Here is an 18703-nt window from a genome sequence, read left to right as displayed (position 1 = left end):
ATTGAGATGTAGTTATTATTGTCATTGAGTCACCTCTGACTCACGGTGACCCTGTGAGTGCAGAGTATAGCTGCACTCCATAGGGGTTTTCAAGGCTGTGGCTTTTCAGAAGTAGATCCCAGGCCTTTCTTCCAAGGTGCCTCTGGGTAGGTTCAAACCACCAACCTTTGCCTAATAGTCAAGCACTTAACAGTTTGCGCCATCCAGAGACTCCTGTGTAATTCAGATAATGTTTATTTAATAATCTTAATTATTTGCTGCTAATTTTATATGGAGTATTTAACTTTCCTGCTTTCCGTGAATGTGCATTGAATAAAACAGCTTCCCCCCACTCCTCCCAGAGCCCGTGGTACTTAATAAGGGTGGCGTAATGTTAAAAGTTATATTCTGTTACCATGTCCAATGTGCACAAAATAGTTATTAGGGTAAAACTGTATTCATCTCTAAATTGAATATAATTCACTTTGTAATGATTTAATTCTTCATTGGCTATTTTAGAGTATATACTTTTTCATCGTAGCATCTATATTATTTATAAGACTTTATTTTAGATTGTTAAAGTTGATTAAAATTAATGATAATTTTCAAATATTTTAAGCCTGTATTTCCACATGGCATTCTTTTAAGAATTTTTACAGATTTTTATGAATTCTGTTAGAGAAAATGTACATAACCTGTCACTGGCATATCTAAAATGTGTTTTATGATAATATTCTGTGTTGTTCTAGAAACATAAGCTTTTCTAAAGTAGAAAAATCTCTTCCATTTAGGTTGAGCATGAGTTTTGGAGTCAAACAAAACTGGGTTTAAAATCTAATTCTACTACGTGTTTGATTTGTTGCTTTGAAAGAATTACATGACCTTCCTAATTTATACTCTCTTCATCTGAAAAATAGGGCATTATACTGTCTTGACAAGGGCATTGTAAGGGATAAGAGAATGTAGACAAAATAAAAAGTAGGTATTGGTGATCTTATGACTTTGAAGTAATCATTTTATGACCATTGAAGATAGAAATGTAACCGGAAATATGAAATCCTAAATATTTTACATTTTTCCCTAGGAATACGGAGCACTTTGTATTCAGGAATACAGAAAAAATAGCAAAGTGGAGTCAGGTACACGGAACAGCTTCATGGGCTTGAAGGATCATCTGAGGCATGACCTAGGCCACCTTTACGTGGAGACCACGGACCCACATTTAAGTGCAGCTGTACCTTGGCCAATGGTAGAGAAACCAACAATGGATAAAGCTAGTTCTGGGAAGGAAGATATGGAAAAAGAGGTGCCTGAAGAGAACGCAAGCTCTGGTGACTCGGAAGAAAGCGCAAATTCTGATAATGAGTCAGAACAGTTGAGTAGCATTTCCGTAGAGCCGTGCTTATTAACTAAGACTCACCGACAACTCTGTAGGTCTCCCTGTTTAGAGCCCCACCTACTCAAACGCAGTGAAATTTTGCAAGACTTTAAAACCGAAGAGTCCCAGACTACATCCAAGGAAGCAAAGAAACCCCCCGATGTGGTACGAGAATACCAAACAAAACTGGAGTTTGCACTTAAGTTAGGTTATTCTGAAGAACAGGTTCAGCTTGTGCTAAACAAGCTCGGTACTGATGCTTTAATCAATGATATATTGGGAGAACTTGTCAAACTTGGAAATAAAAGTGAGACTGATCAAACAGTTAGCACAATTAACAGTATAATGCGGGAAACTTCTTCCCTGGAATCTCAGAGGTCTGAATCTCCAATGCAAGAGATCGTAACAGATGATGGTGAAAATCTGAGACCCGTAGTTATCGATGGCAGCAATGTAGCAATGAGGTAAGTGGGAAAATGTTCTGGCAATTATTACCAAACATTCTTTAAAAGTTATTGCTAGTTTTGTGGCTATCTTCTAACAATCATTAAAGTCAAGATTAGTCTGCATCCCAGCATTGCTTACATATTTTCAGTTGTATCTCTCTTAATTTTCTGTCTCTTGACTTCCAGGACACTCAGCCATCCTCATGCCATCCACCCCTAAATATAGACACCCTCTCCCCAGATAGGTCTCTTCTTTTTCTCATCTGCTAAATTGCTACAGTATAAAAATTACTGTGTGAACTTGAGTATGACAGTATCCAACAATTTTGGAATCTAGTAAAATAGATAGTCTATTTCTACATGAAGTTAAATAGCTATAGGGGAAAGCCCTAATTCTTTTAGAAAATAAACGGTTTTTACTGATTTTGGAACTATTCAAAGCTTCAAGTTTTTTCTTCTGTCTAAGAACTACAATTCAAAAGTAATTCTTAGGAACCGGGAAAGAAAAAAAAAACTAAAAGCAAAGCTTCTAATGAAAATTTTTTTTATGAGTTTTGATTGCTCAAAATTTAAAGTATAACTAAATTCAATCAGTATGTAGTTAACTGCCGGCAATGTTCAGAATACTATAAAGATATATAGAGGCAATAAAAATATATAAAGGCACCAGTTCTTCTTTAAAGAGCATAGAGTTTCATATGCTGTTTCTCAAAAGGGGATCTGAGGATATTTCCCACAGAATCACCTGGAGAACTTGTTAAAAATGCAGATATCAGAGCAGTGCTATTCAATAGACATGATGCAGGCCACATATGAAATCTTAAATTTCCTGGTAGCCACATTAAAAAGTAAAAAGAAACAAGTCAGATTAATTTGAATAATATATATTATCTAGGCTAATATATCCGAATTATCATTTCAACATGTTATCAATACAAAATTGTTAATAAGATATTTTTCATTTTTTTTTTCATATTAAGCCTTTGAAATCCACTGTGTATCTTATACTTACAGCACATCTCAGTTTGGATTAACCGTATTTCATTACTCGATGGCTACATGTGGCTGCCGGCAACCATATGGGCAATGTAGTTCTAGAGCCCCACACGGACTACCAAGTCAGGCTCAAGGTGTAGTAGCCCAGCCATCTCCTTTTGTAACAAATACCCCTGCTAATAACAACCCGTGCCAAAATTTGAGAACTAATGTTTTTAGTAGGTGATAGCAAGTTCTTCCATATGAGAAGGGGCAACCAATGTGTTATCTTCAAATAACCTTTCCAGGTGGAAGCAATATTATCCTTCTTTCATTTATAAGCAAACTGAGACCTATGGGTTTAAATTACTTGCCCAAGACAAAACATAATTCAAACCCAAATATGTCTGACTTCAAAGTCTGCACTCTTTTCATCATATAATGAAAGAGAAAAGCAAGTTGAAAAGACTCAAGCCATATATTTCAAGGCCTTGAATGCCAAGCTAGAGAATTTAAACTTGACTCAGTAATTTACAGGTAATTGAAGTTTTTTAGTAGAAGAGTGCAAAGAGTAAATTTATGTCTTATATTGATAATCTGGAAGTAATGTTCAAAGTGAATTATATAGAAAGTAGGAATTAGAAGCAAGATCAATTTGGTTGCATACAACCCTTTCTAATGGAATAAAGAGGCCTTAACAAGTTATTATAGAGATATGAAGTATATGTATGGCTTTGAGAAGTCCTTCAGTAAGACAGCCTCAGTTGTTTAATCTTTCCCAAACTTGGCCGCAGAATGATTTTTTTCCTGTAATAGTCCAGAACTAGTGAGTTATTACCTTAGGAAACTGATAATACGTAAGGCCCAAAAGTCATGAAATTACCAAGGGAGAAAGTTTGAGGGAAGATCTTGAGGAACACCTACAACCATGGCTGTATACCAAAATCACCAGAGGAGGTTTTTAGAAGTACACCTTCCCAGTGTCTACTCTTGGAGAATTTGATTCAATGGGACTGCGGTAGATTCTATATGCCTATATTTTTAAAAAGTGCCGCAGGTATTTCTGATGTATAGTCAGTTTTGAGAACTACTGATCACTAAAAGCGTTTTGATCTACAGGTAGGGAGGTAGAAGAAAGTGATGATTCAGGAAAACAGTAGTGTAAAAAACACTAGTGTTAGAAAAAAGCGTAAATACTATTAGGAAAACCAGGAAACATACAAATGTCATCAAACGTGAAGAAGGCGGCTTTAAGGAGAGCATACCCTGTAGAAAAGTTGAAGAAGAATACTTAAAAAAGACCAGAAGACGTAACAGACAGGAAGTCACTGGTCTTTAAGAATGCCATATGGTATTAAAGACTAAAGCCCAGTCACGGGGGTTAAGAAATGAAGGCGTAGAGGCAGACCATTGTTCTAAAATGTTTACAGAGGAAGAGAAGAAAAAGGAGGAAGAAGAATTGGGAAAGGATTTAGTTTTGTTTTATTTTGAAGAATGAAACTGTATAGTATAGTAAGTGGAGGGGAAGGGGGAAGGAGTCACCACAGGAGAGGAAGAGAGCAATAACAAGAGAGGAGTTTAAGTTTGAAAGCCAGGTTCTGAAGGAGAAGGCAAAGGTACAAGTGGGGAGTTTGGCAGTGGGGAGAAATATGCTTTTGGATAGGCCAAAGCAGAACTTTCAAGGGGAAAAGCAACATGAGAGTTATAAAACTTGGAGTTCTCAGAAATGACTATTTAAGATAAGATACCCATTTATATGAATGATGTCACAGCCAGGTCAGCCTCACCTAGTTCCCAATTGAAATGAAAAATAATCGGGTAACTAAGAATTTACGTAAAACTCTAGACCTTACTTATCTCACATGGTGAGAATTATCCACAGAAAACTTTACTACAAAAATAGATGGCATAATTAAAGCATTTCAACACAACCCATTCTTAGATAATTATGAAAACAAACCTCTACTCCCATATTATTTTGGCACTGTCCTCTTTCCCTTGATATAAAGATGGGACAGTGCAGATTCATTTCTTTGCTACATTGTATATTTTAATCTGACACTTAAATTGAAATGCTTCAGGCATTTCAGGAGAGAACAAGCTGACAGGAAATTTTTATTATAGCAGCATTATACTGTCAGTCACAATAAAATGTGATGCCACAGCTGTAACTTTGAAAGTGCCAGAACTCATGAAAATTCATAGTAAACTTTTACATTCTGCCATTTATAAGGTCTACATTAAGTAACAAAGTTATTTAAAAATGCATATATACTTCAGATCCAAAATCTTAATTCAACAGAAATGCAGAGGTGTTTCATCTGTTTCACGTTGCATAAAATATAAGGAGCTTTTACTTTTGAAATGAATTTTTCACTCATGGTAAGTTTAGAAAACCTATCATGTATAATAAGCTTATGTATATAAAATAATATATATGATATATAAATCTGGAGTGTTGGTTAAGAATAGAGTACCATATATTTCTTTTTCCAATCTTCAAGGTAGATGTATTCCCTATTAAGATAAATATCTTTTAGTTTCATTTAAATGCTAGCCATGAAACTGATATAAGTGATTCTTTAGATTTAAATTAAAAGTGGGAAGAGACATTTTCGTTAAAAGTACCAAAACAGACTTTTTAAAAAAATCTTTAATTCTCTGCATACTACTTTTGTGATTCTGAACAAGTTGATTAAACTCTGCAGCCTCAGTTTTCAAAATTGTAAAAAGGGGAATTTCTATTTGTTATGTTTGTTATTAGGTTTCAAGATAGTTAATGCCAAGTGTTTGCCGTGTAATAAAAAAAAAAAAACCCAAACCCATTACCATCGAGTTGATTCCAACTCATAGCGACCCTGTAGGACAGCGTAGAACTGCCCCATAGGATTTTCAAGGAGTGGCTGGTGGATTCGAACTGCCTACCTTTTGGTTAACAGCCGAGCTCTTAAAACCACTGCACCCCAGGACTCCATCATGTGATAGGTGCTCAAAAAATTAGTTTTTATGACATTCAAGAGCCAATCTCAATCCAGGATATAGTAACTAACATAGTGAAAAGTGAGTTATCCCAACTTTTTTCATTTAACATGTAGCAAACATAGCAATTTGATAGTCTACCTTATGCACATGACCCCTACCTTTGGTTTTCAGTGATGATTTTTACAACTTTATAAAAGAGACTTGGGCTCTTAGAGCTGGGTAAAAAAAAAAACTCAGTAAACTCAGTAGACTCCAGAATTGCCCAGGGGTGAACCACATAGTCAGAATATCTAGCATAGCTCTCCACATTGCAGGATCCTGTATTGCCTTGGGCTGGAGCATACGTCTTTGCGAAGTTTATTGATTTTGCTTTTAGAAATGTGCCATACTGATAGGGGCTCTGGGTAAGTTTGTTTTATTTAAAACATTTCACCAAAAATTGACAGATAAAAAAATGAAAAAATTAACAGATAACCCAGAACATGTAGTTTGTAGTAACTATTTCACTGGTGGGTATAGGAACAGAGAGGACACAGTATATAAAAATAGAAAAGAGATAAACTAAGTTTAGAGAAAGCCCTAAACGTTTGCATATAAATCCTTGAGCATTTCAGAAGTGCTTGGATGCTGAAATATGAAAATACATTTGGAGCTGAACTAAAAAATCCTGACAAAAGGCTGCAGTTAATTTAAATTAAAAAAAAACAAACAGTAATTTAGCAGATTGGTCATTTAGCAGCAAACAGGCCTTCATACTTAGTAGAGCAGATAGTTGATAATATAGACCGTAAAATTAATACTCCAGATAGACATAAAAACGAAGCGTGAGTAACATTTATCACATTCTGAAATGAAATTCCTATATTATGATTTTTTTATTTCTTCTCAGTAACTTCACAATTCTTCAAAATCTGTGATTCCCTTAAACTTAAGGTAGTTCAGCAGTAGAATATAGAATTAGTCTCTTTCCATGTACCCATTAGTTTAAATTTGTATATTTCCTTGAATAAATCCAGTGTACTTTTTAGGTTCTGGGTGGTTTCAGGTTCAGATGCTTGTCATATTTTTAAGAAAGTACAGTCTTATGAGCCATCGGGGTGAGGGTATGATACATTGGGTCTCAGTGCCCTTTGATTCCTAAAAATCCTTGATTTCATCAATATGCTTCTATGACCTAGTCACCTGACTTTATTACAATTAACTGTATCTCCATATTCTATTTCAGCTTCTTCTGAATATTATATAAAATAAGAGTGGTGAACACAAAGGCCCTCAGCCTCATCACTACCTGAACATCATACTAGAGCACAGATTCTCCTGTTGAGTGTTACAGTGGAAGCTGAGTACACTAGTCTTCTCTTTTTGATATGAACAGACTGTTGAAATTTTCTTCCCCCCCTAACATTGCAAGTCTCTATCTTGGTCAGTGTCTTAGTTACCTAGTGCTGCTGTAACAGAAATACCACAAGTGGGTGGCTTTAACAAAAGAAATTTTTTTTTCTGACAATTTAGGAGACTAGAAGTCTTTGAATTCAGGTTGCTGGCTCTAGGGGAAAGCTTTCTTTCTCTGGAGGAAGATCCCTGTCTCTTCTGAGCTTCTGCTTGTGGGCAATCTTCATATGGCTTGGCATGTCTCTTCCCCCCCTCTACTTGCTGACTTGCATTTAGTCTCTTATATCTCAAGAGATTGACTCAAGATACACCCTACCCTAATCCTGTCTCATTAACATAAGAAAGACCGCCCATTGCTAAATGGGATTAAAACCATAGACACAGAGGTTAGGATTTACAACACATATTTTGGGGGGACACAGTTAAATCTGTAATAGTCAGTGAACCCAGGTTTCTGGGTTTAGATCAGATCTTCTGACTGATGGATAGGCTTTAGTGGTGCATGTTTGCTGATAATCTCAGGTGGACCATGTTTGGTCCATAGGCTCCATGCTTGTATTGCCTCTCTGTAAGTCATAGCAAACCACCAGAAGAGTTTAAACAAAGGAAGAGTAGCATTGTCAAATTTGCCTTGAAATCTAGAGAGTGGATTTGAGTGCTGGAGATAAGGAGACCTACTTATATTTGAAAATACATGTAAAAGCTAAATTGTGGACAATCCTGGAGAAAAAAAAGGGGGACTAATAATGCAGTTGCTTTTGAATTCTAATCAAATGGCACAAAATAGAGAAATAAGCCATTTTCTTGATAGGTTACATTTCCCCACCCCCAAAATGTTCATGTTGCTGACCAGCTAGTGTTAGTACAAATCTGAATATTACCTGGGATGTAGAAAAACATACCAGGTGAAGTGGTGAAGTCATTTTCTTAAAGTTTGAACAGAAGTTTGATATAGATTTTAGTCAAAATAAGAATAGAGAAAATGCATAAGTTTTGATAACTTTCCTTTATATCAAGAACAGTGGTCTAAACCTATATTTTTATAAAATATAGACAGAACAGGATTTAAGCTTCTGATTAATCTTTTGAAAAGTACAAAGCTTTTTGTGTATGTAATGTATATTGCAAAGTTATACAAACTTAAGAATTCGTTTCAGTGTTAATTTGAATATTGACGACCACCTAGTCTTGACTCTAAAATTTGCCTTGAGTTGTTTGGTTGAATTGCTGTCCTGTTGTCTATTTACCATTTAAGTAGAGCACAGACAGAGTTAATAAAATCATCCCAGACACCTAGGCAGAGTATTTGGGAGGGACTAGAGGAGAGACTACAGATTGCCAGAGTTTCCTGAAATGTGTGGTGTTTTTTTTTTTCCTTTAGCAAAACTACACTAAAATTCTGTGCAGTGGTTTTGTGTGTTCCAGTATGGCGGCCACTAGCCACTGTGGCTATTGAGCTCTTTTGCAATGTGTCTAGTCCAGATTGAGATATGCCCTAAGGGTAAAACAGACACCAGATTTTAAAGACTTAGTACACAAAAATGTGAACTATCCCAGTAATGTTTATGTTGATATGAGTTAAAATGATATTTCTGATATATTGAATTAAATGAAATCCATTACTAAAATTAATTTCAACTTTTTACTTTTGTAAATGACTGCTAGATAATTTAAAATTATATATGTGGTTCACATATTCCTACTGGACACCCTCTTAGTGGAATGCTTTTTTAAGCTTCAGCTTACTAGGAATAATATTAATTAAATGACAGCTTAATTTCCCTTAAGGTCAGAGATGGAGGTATCAGATTAGTTGGCGGTGTCCAGTTTCTCTTATTGTTTTAAAGAAAATCATTAGAGACTGTAAAAACAATCAAAGAATCAAAACTAGAGTTTTGTTTGTTTAATTACATCAGTGTTGATTCTCACAAAGACAAACACTATATTCCATTGCGTCTCTTTATAACTTAGTACATGTCTTAGTTATCTAGTGCTGCTGTAACAAATGGATGGCTTTAACAAAAAGAAATTTATTTTCTCACAGTTTTCTAAAAAAAAAAAAAAAAAAATTTTTTTCGTTCTCACAGTTTAGAAGTCTGAATTCAGGGTACCAGCTCTAGGGAAAAGCTTTCTCTCTCTGTTAGCTCTGGAGGAAGCTTCTGGTCTCTTTGAGCTTCTGCTCCTGGGTGATCTTCATGTTGCTTGCCATCTCTCTTCCCCCTTCTTTGCTCTGCTTGCTTGTTTCATCTCTTTTATATCTCAAAGGAGATTGACACAAGACACACCCTACACTAATCTTGCCGCATTAACTTAATAAAGACAGCCCATTCCCAAAAGGGTTTATAACCACAAGCATAGAGGTTAGGATTTACAAAACATATTTTGGGGGGACATAATTCAGTCTATTACAGTACATGATTCTAGTTGTCATCAATATCGTGTATTTCAATAGGCAGACCAGTGGGCGATAAACTTTTCTGTTATCTCAAGTGTGCTTATTTCATCCCTAACTTAGGAAAGAGCAACATTTAGAAATCCTATTATATATGAATAAAATTCATTACAGACCTTCACCTAGTTAGTGTTTACCAATGATAAGAAATAGGAAAAAATAATTAGCACCTGTGTTTTCCACTCTTGTTACTAGTGCAGACATTTTCACATCTAAGCAGGTATGTTCTCTTCAGCATTTTCAGAATAATGCCCTGCTTGGATCTAGATGGAAACCCTGGTAGCGTAGTGGTTAAGTACCACAGCTGCTAACCAAAAGGTCAGCAGTTCAAATCCACCAGGCACTCCTTGGAAACCCGATGGTGCAGTTCTGCTCTGTCCTATAGGGTCGCTATGAGTCAGAATTTACTTGATGGCAGTGGGTTTGGTGGGTTTTTGTTTGTTTTTGTATCTAGATTAGCTGATGTGCTTCCTATTACTAATTTTTGTCTCAAATCACAGACCTTGTAAGGCAAGGAAATCTTTCCATTTCTCTTTCGCATTTCCTTTTCCCTTTCCCATTCTCAAAACTACCTCTCTTGACTATACCAGCCAGAGGTTAATCATAAACTGTTTCATGTTAAGACTTCCTCAGTAGTTTTTGTCTTGAATATTTTCATTGCCCAAAATCAGTGATTTTTCAGACGGTTATTTTCCTTTAAAGCAGCACCATCCCACCAAATCTTGCATGAAAGTGCGATATTTAAAACAAACCAAGGCAGAGTTCTGACTGAATTAGGGGCAGCTGGAGGGTGTATTTTCCACTCAGTAATTCCTTTCCCTAATCCCTAAGAAGGAGTCCTTGGGTGGCACAAACAGTCGAAAGATTGGCGGTTCGAACCCACCCAGAGGCACCTGAGAAGACAGGCCTGGTGATCTGCTTCCGAAAGGTCACAGCCTGGAAAACCATATGGAACAGTTCTACTCTGCACACAGTAGGTTGCCATGAGTCGAAACTGACTCGACAGCAACTAACAACACTCCTTGAGAAAGACCACAGGCCATGGAATTTCCGTTTGCAACACAACTTGATGAACATTGATTTAAATGATCCTTAACAGAGGATGGATATGGTTTTCTGTTGATGAGGGCTGGGGTTAGCTTCAAAATGATCTTGGTATATAAGAAAAGAGGTCAGAAACAATAAAGTTCAGTAGCTGTAAGAGTAGCAAAATAGGCATAAATAAATAAATATGAACCCTCAGGACAAAAGAAAAAAAATCTAGATTGCCAAGTGAATCATAAACAGACCATCCCTAAAAAGAGCCTGATGGCTTAAGCCGCTCTTTAATGAGCATAGGATATATGTAAGAGAATTTTTTTTTTTAAACAATCACTAAACATTGAAACATACATTAGTGAAATCTTAAAGCAAGGTTTTTTTAAAGCCATCTTTTTTTTTTAAAGAGTTCCTTAAAATTGAAATCTATTTTTATATACCCAAGATGCTTTATGGTGGAGCCCTGGTGATGTGGTGGTTAAGAGATACGGCTGCTAACCAAAAGGTCAGCAGTTTGGCTCCACCAGCCTCTCCCTGGAAACCCTATGGGGCGGTTCTAATCTGTCCTTTTTTGTTGCTTTGAGTCGAAATCAACTCGAAGACAATGGGTTTTTTTGGTAAGGTGCTTTGTATATAATGGGGCCTAAAAATTAAGGAAACAACATCAATTCACCAAATATTTGAAGAGTATCTGGGGTTTCTATTAATAATTTAGTGTTCAATAAGTACTTATTATGATGATGATTATCATTATTATTCTGTGATTAGTATCTAGTACACCCTGACTTTCTCTAATGTAACTATATCTAAGCTTGAAGGGGAAACCCTGGTGGTATAGTGGTTAAGTGCTATGGCTGCTAACCAAGAGGTTGGCAGTTCGAATCTGCCAGGCACTCCTCGGAAACTCTTATCGGGCAGTTCTACTGTGTCCTGTAGGGTCGCTATGAGTCGGAACCGACTTGATGGCAGTGGGTTTGGGTTTTTTTGTTTTGAAACTTGAAGGATACAATCCTAAAGATTCAAATATGGTTTTCTAGTTTAAAAGGATATTTTTTACCTTTATATTTCGTGTTCTAGGCATTTCACTGATAAATCCTGCTAACTTGTGTCCTTATCATCATAGGTGGCGTAACATAATAACCTATTAAAGTCATAGAAGGTTTATAATTATACTTTAATCCTCAGTGGAGAGTATCAGAGGTACAGATAGAACCAGATTGACTATAGCAACCTTATAAGTCAAGGCTTTTGATTAAATAAAACGGTTATAGAACAGCAACTGGTTTTGAGTCCCCTGATAATCTTGATGATTTTTTTGGTTTCTTTTTAGAACTAAAACAGTTTAGTGATTTCCAAGCATCAAACATACTGCCCTAAAAAAAAAAAAATCACAATTTATTATCTGTGGTGAGATTAAACTATCAGATACTTATTTTGATTGGTGTAATTTCAATTACAAAGAATACTTTTTTCCATTATCTAAAAATTAGGACTGAAAAAACATGAGAAAGAGAGAGAACTAATATTTCTCAAAGCCTTCTATGTGCCCTGCACTCTGCTAAGTGCTCTGCATATGTGATCTCAGGTATGGGTGGGTGGGGCTATCCCCATTTTAAATAGGAGAAAAACTGAGGTTCAGAATAACCTGCCCAAAGTCACACAAAATGATAAAGAAAAGACTTAAGCTCATGTCTGATTCCAAAAGCTATGTTACTTTCACTATATTGTTCTACTCTTGAAAAGCTACTTCTGTTTAGAGTTACTGAAACAGGTCATTCTATGTATGGTTATTAGAATTAGATTTTGGCAAGCTATGAAATGCTTACTTTTTTTTTTTTTTTTAATCTTTGTTTTTTTGGATTTCCCTGTCTGGGTTGACTTCTGGTTGCTCTGCCCAGTGTTCTAGTCTTGGATTGATACCTGATATTATTGATTTTCTAACCAAAGAACTGCCTTTAGTATTTCTTGTAGTTTTGTTTTGGTTTTTATGAATTCCCTAAACTTGTATTTATCAGGAAATGTCTTAATTCCACCTTCATATTTAAGAGACAGTTTTGATGGATATATGATTCTTGGCTGGCAATTTTTTTCCTTCAATTTTTTAAATATGTCATCCCATTGCCTTCTTGCCTGCATGGTTTCTGCCAAGTAGTCCGAGCTTACTCTTATTGGCTCTCCTTTTTTATCCCTCGCTGCTCTTATAATTGTCTCTTTATCTTTGGTTTTGTCAAGTTTGATTATGTCTTGTTGACTTTCTTTTAACATCTACCTTATGTGGAGTTCGATGAGCATCTTGGATAGATATCTTCTCATCTTTCACAATATCTGGGAAGTTTTCTGGCAACAAATCTTCAACAATTCTCTCTGTATTTTCTGTTATCCCTCCCTGTTCCTGCACTCCAATCACTCGTAGGTTATTTCTCTTGATAGACTCCCACATGATTCTTAAGGTTTCTTCATTTTTTTAAATTCTTTTATCTGATTTTTCTTCAAATATATTAGTGCCAAGTGATTTGTGCCTGGACAGGAGCCACTTCTGTCCTGAGCTCCCCCGGTTAATGGAGCTAGCAAATTATCTTTTCCCCTGAGTTACAAATTTTTTCCTTCCCCAAGGCCGGGAGGATGGCTCTAGGTGCTCACCAGGGTCTATCTCAGGTGCAGGTATTCAGCCGCTGAAGCCGGCTTGAGGGTGGGGGTGGGGGCACGGTAAAATATCTGCAAGTACTTAGCTTTTGCCAAGAGCGCCGTTCTCCTCAGGTTCCGGAGGTGTGAGTGGGCTGTGTGGCTGGCTGCTTCTCCCTAAGGAAACTGTGGCCGAATGCTAGTACCAGCCCCCTGCCACTGCTGCTCCGGGAATGGTGATGAAAGGCTTACTTTTTAAGGATAGCTTTTCTTTGATCATAATAGTAATATACTTATTACATAAATTTTAGAAAATAAAAATCACCTATAGTTTCCAAGGTTCTTTACAAACATTATAAGTACCATGTTAATTCAAAGCAAATACTCAAATTGTAGTGACATCAAATTTGAGGAAATAAAAAGATCATTGAAAAGAGACTTTTCTTTCCCTCTCTTTTTTCCCCCTAATGCCATGGAAAGTATTAAAAGACACTGTCTTTAATAGATATGTTCATTCCCTTTTTAGGTTTTTCTGTGTTTTTCAGTTATTCCCTGTATCTACTGCTGGAAGATAACTGTTAAAATTCTAAAATAATCCTTCCTATCCTGTGGTTAACCTAGTTAATGATAAGTGTATATATAACTAAAGAGAAGTGTAATATGTGAATGTATATTTCCTAGATATGGCAGACGGAGTGGGAATACAGTGTGGCTTTTCCGTTTGACCCATAAAAAGGCCTGTTATTTTTTCTGAGGACTACATTAAAATATGTGGTTTCCTGAATTTTTCTCTGCATTACAAAATACACTTTTATAACCTATTACTCATCAGAGGTGGCTAATTTAATGGCACATTATTACGTTTGTTTGTCAAATTAAAGCATAATAAGCAAGTATACTTTAATTCTCCAGTGAAAAGTATAGTGTTATTATTTATGACTTCTGGAAACCCTGGTGGCATAGTAGTTATGTGCTACGGCTGCTAACCAAAAGGTCAGCAGTTCGGATCTACCAGCCGCTCCCTGGAAACTCTATGGGGCAGTTCGACTCTGTCCTGTAGGGTCACTATGAGTCGGAACCGACTCAACGGCAATGGTTTATTATGACTTCTTATGGAACTACTCTTCTGTTGAGAATAGAAATATAGAATTGATATGCCTGTCAAGTTAGTGACAGTAAAAAAATGGTGACAGTAGCATAATGAATAAAGTAAAGATAATTCCTGTTAGATTTCTGAGACAAAGTAAATTTACAGACTAAGGAAAAGTTATGATAGTGAAATCCAGATGAAGATACATTTATTGGTCAAGATGAGCTGTGTTCGTTCTATCTCCCCTCGGTTCCCAGTTTCCTAATTCTTAGAGAGCTGCACAGAGCTAAAGCTGTGTGTAGGAGTCCCTGGAGAGAAGTCATGGGGCTTCAGTTTCCCCGGTCCAAACCTCAGTAGCCCTGCTCACATCTCAGTCTGCAAATTTATCTCCCTTTATTGTCTGATACGAGTTCTACAATGAAAACAGAAACCTGTTGGGGAAGTTGGGATGACTCCAATAGATCAGCAGTTCATTTCCCATGGGATGTTTTAGTTCTCATTGATGCTAGGAAACCCCTATTCAAATTTTGGCCCATAGCATGACAGACCCCCCCATGTCCCCCTTAGCATGTATTTACTATCAATACAGATAGGCACATATTCACGAACTCAGGTGCTTTGCAAAAAAACCGAAAACCAAACCCATTGACACTGAGTTGATGTCGACTTATAGCAACCCTACAGGACAGAGTAGAACTGCCCCATAGAGTTTCTAAGGGGCACATGGTGGATTCGAACTGCCGAACTTTAGGCTAGCAGCCATAGCTCTTAACCACTATGCTACCAGAGCTCCAAAAACATATTACCTGGAGTACAGAATATAGTATCCATTAGTTTGCACAGGAAGTTCGTTTCCAACAGATAAACAGACGAGAGATACGTTCCTCTAACAAAGGATCTATTTGCTTGAGGACCTCCCAGGAGAAAGAACAGGTAAAAAAAAAAAAAAGTCATCCAGAGATACCCATAACTTGGGTCACAGTAAAACAAGAAAGGTCAGTTGAAATTGTGGTATATATGACTCCAGTATCAACAATAAAGGGCAGGAAAAAGAAACAGGCATATTAGCTTCTCGTTCCAGCTCCAGGGTTCCTCAGTTATGTCAGTTTTGCTCAGTAGTTTGTACCATTTGGTGGTTACTTTCTGTCTGGTTTCCTGAGTGGGTGGGGAGTCTCCTGGAAAGATAGTAAAGCCTCATACTTGGGTGGCATCTCTTGCATTTTCCTCAGGCTCTTGAAGCATTCCTTTTTCCAACGCCCTGGCCTCTTATAATAGTGACATGCTAACTTTTCATTAGGGGGTCTCTCTTTGTCAGTGGCCCCAGATCCCCAGATAACAGTTTGCTCCCTTTATGAGTAATTCTAACTGGCAGCTAACATTGCAATCTTAAGTGTCTTTTTGTCTTCTTTATCTTTCTCCTTATTTTCCTAAGACTGTTGCTGCCTGTCGTTACCTGAGAAGCTGTCATTGCCATCTAATTACCTTTTTTCTTGCTTGTGTTTGTTGAATTCCTGGCAACAAGGCTGTCACAAAACTGGAGAGGGCCAAGGATCTATTCTGATCTTCCTCTGAAACCATCCCTATAAATTTGGGAAATGCCTCAGTGAGCGACTGATGAAAATTAACAGGAGCCCATCCAGCAGCAGCAGTATCGTAGCTTCCCCCAGCTCACCTTCACCCAGCAGAAGGGCCTCAAGGACTGCCATCAGCAGCCCCTCACAGTGGGTTTCCACAGTGGGAAGAGCAGCCTGTGTTGTTGGATAGTTGGCTTTCTGAGGTCATGGATTCCCTTATGAGGATGTCTCTGTTTTGCTCCATCACATCTGTTTTATTAGTCGAGCAAAGTCAGCCAGAGGCAATACCCCACGCAGCAGCCACTGCACATCCCATGCCTGGGATCGTAGACTGAAAACATACTGTGGAGCACCTTACCACATTTTTGCAAATCTTCCCAGCCAGAGCACTGGAAAATAACTCTTAGGATGGATAATATCAGCTGGGGAAAAGGATTATGCACTTTTGCCATGTCCAGTCCTCCAGCAGTCCTGGATAATTTCTAAGATACGTTTGAATCACTGGAACTCCAAAGAGATAGGGTTGATCTATTTCATGCTGAGATGAAAAGTAAGTTGGCTTGTTTGACACTGTAGTTTTAGTCTCATTTTGCTATATAGTAACCTAAAAAAAAAAAAACCCTGACTCCTTTTTATTTCTTCTTGCAAGTTACCAAGGTAACCACTCACCAATCTGATGTCTTAATTCTTGAACATCATCTCTTATCCAAATTCTCAGACTTGTTGTTCTTTCCTCCTAATCATTTCTGCTTCCCTAGCTATGTTTTACATGATGGTTTAGGGGGAGTCTTGGAGTGGAATCTGTATCAAGACATTCAGATAGGGCTGGCAGTTCTTCCCTTTCCAAATGGAAGTCGTCACCAGGTCCCATCACCACTGGGAACCCTCCATCCAAGACGTCATCATCGCGCTCCTCTAGGTCCCATACTGAGGCAAAGAAGGGTAAAGGGAAGTGAGGCAGAAGGACCGACAGCAGAGAAGGATTAAGAGCATGGAGAGAGAGGGTACTTTCAGTTTCTTAGTCATTTCCTCTAGTTTTCTTCATTCATTCTTTCTGGCTGTCCAATCCATTCCTTTATTTATTTCTTGAGATCAAGAGATACCGGTAATCTTTTTAAGTAGGATATTTTTTTCCTAAATATCTCTGTAAATATGCCAATTTGTCTACCTAAAAAAGCCTTCCGCTGGTCGTTAAAAGGCAGGGTTCTCATAAGTATTCCTGTTCTAAACATGACAGGATAAGAAAGCCTTGTAAGAGGGAAACCTGCTGACGACATTCTGGTTTTCCCCTATTGGTGAATCAGATGAGACCTCAAAGCCTACCTTATCCATTTTGCTCAATAGTAACTCAAAATTTGCAGCAAGGGTTAGAAATTTTCCTTGGGAACTCAATCCCACTGAGCCAGAGTAGTCAAAAGGAGACTTTCTGGCAATCAGGACCTCTTATCAGATCAAAGGTGGCCACAAATACTCCAGCAAATTCACAGATTTTTTTCTCCTTCTTCTGTCAATCAGCATGATTATGAATGTCTTAATTTCTTCTAGTGAGTCTGTCATCTTTTTCATTACACATTAGGAGACTTTTTACCTGCACACAAGTTCGGAATTATAGCTTCTTTATGAATTGCTCCTTTTTTGCCATTATGTAATAACTTTTTTGTCCCTAATATTGTTCTGGATCCCTGGTGCCACAGTGGTTAAGAGCTTGACTGCTAATAAAAAGGTCAGCAGTTTGAATCTACCAACTGCTCCTAGGAAACCCTACAGGGTGGTTTTACTCTATCCCATAAGGTTGCTATGAGTCAGAATTGACAGCAACGGCTGTAATAATGTTCTGCCTTAAAATGTATTTTTTCTGGTATTAATACTAATCGAGCTGAATCAGGCTTTTGGCTTATGGCATGCCTAGTGTAGAAGATAAGCATGTGTTCAGCTGCAAATAACAGAATGTTTGACTATGCTGCTTGAAACAAATGGGGAGGAGATTATTTTTTCTCAAATAAGAAGAAGCTCCAAGGTCAGTGTGGGTTCATATGCTGAGGAACCCAGGCTCATTAATATGTTTCTTTTTAGCATTCACAGTGTGGCAGCTTTCGTCTTCATGCTTGTTTTCTCCCCCATGAGACTGACGTCCTATTTGGGAAGCACACCCCACCAGACTTCTGCTTACACCCTGTTAGGAGAATCTGCTGTTAGATTGGTCATTGGCCAACAGAGATGAGATTAGTATGAGTAGCTTAAACCAATCATTATTCATCAGTGTAAGGCCCATTCCTTCTAATCTGTTTTCCCTTTCCCTTTCATAAGGGGAAAAGGAAATGGAAAAAGGAGAGGATGATGAGAACAGCCTTTATTATCTCTGTGGCATGGTACAGTATCCTGTTTTAACTCTCTGGAGTCAGTGTCCTATGATTGCAAATGGTCTGCTGTTTACACACATTTTATGAAATTCTTTAATTAGAAGATGGACTCTTCTATTTCTAGAGTGAATAAAATGTGACCATGGCCCTCACCAAATGAAATCACCAGAAAGGAAAAGCTTATGCAGACCTCTCTTTAGAGCCAGCAGCAATTAAATGCTTGTCTTAGTAAACCAAACATCATTACCCATTGCCGTCAAGTCAATTCCAACTCATAGTGACCCTATAGGACAAAGTAGAACTGGCCCATAGTGTTGCCAAGGCTATAAATCTTTATGGAAGCAGACTTCCACATCTTTCTCCCTCGGAGAAAGGTGGGTTCAAACCACCGACCCTTCAATTAGCAGCCGAACAC

The 18703-nt window shown here is 37.5% G+C and overlaps 1 protein-coding gene across 5 annotated transcripts in view; it reads left to right on the top strand.

Annotated features, from left to right (window-relative positions):
• ZC3H12C (zinc finger CCCH-type containing 12C) overlaps positions 1-18703 on the top strand; it is a 90620-nt gene that overhangs the window by 52252 nt on the left and 19665 nt on the right. For all 5 annotated transcript variants that reach the window (XM_049889341.1, XM_049889338.1, XM_049889337.1 and 2 more), the window contains exon 2: positions 1064-1821. In XM_049889341.1, the coding sequence (XP_049745298.1) occupies positions 1136-1821 (686 nt within the window). In that variant the 5' untranslated portion in view covers positions 1064-1135. The remainder of the gene's footprint in view (positions 1-1063; positions 1822-18703) is intronic.

Source organism: Elephas maximus, chromosome 7, assembly GCF_024166365.1.
Source record: "Elephas maximus indicus isolate mEleMax1 chromosome 7, mEleMax1 primary haplotype, whole genome shotgun sequence".
Taxonomy (NCBI): Eukaryota; Metazoa; Chordata; class Mammalia; order Proboscidea; family Elephantidae; genus Elephas; species Elephas maximus.
Note: the sequence above shows the minus strand (reverse complement) of the source record. Positions and strands in the feature narration are given on the sequence as shown.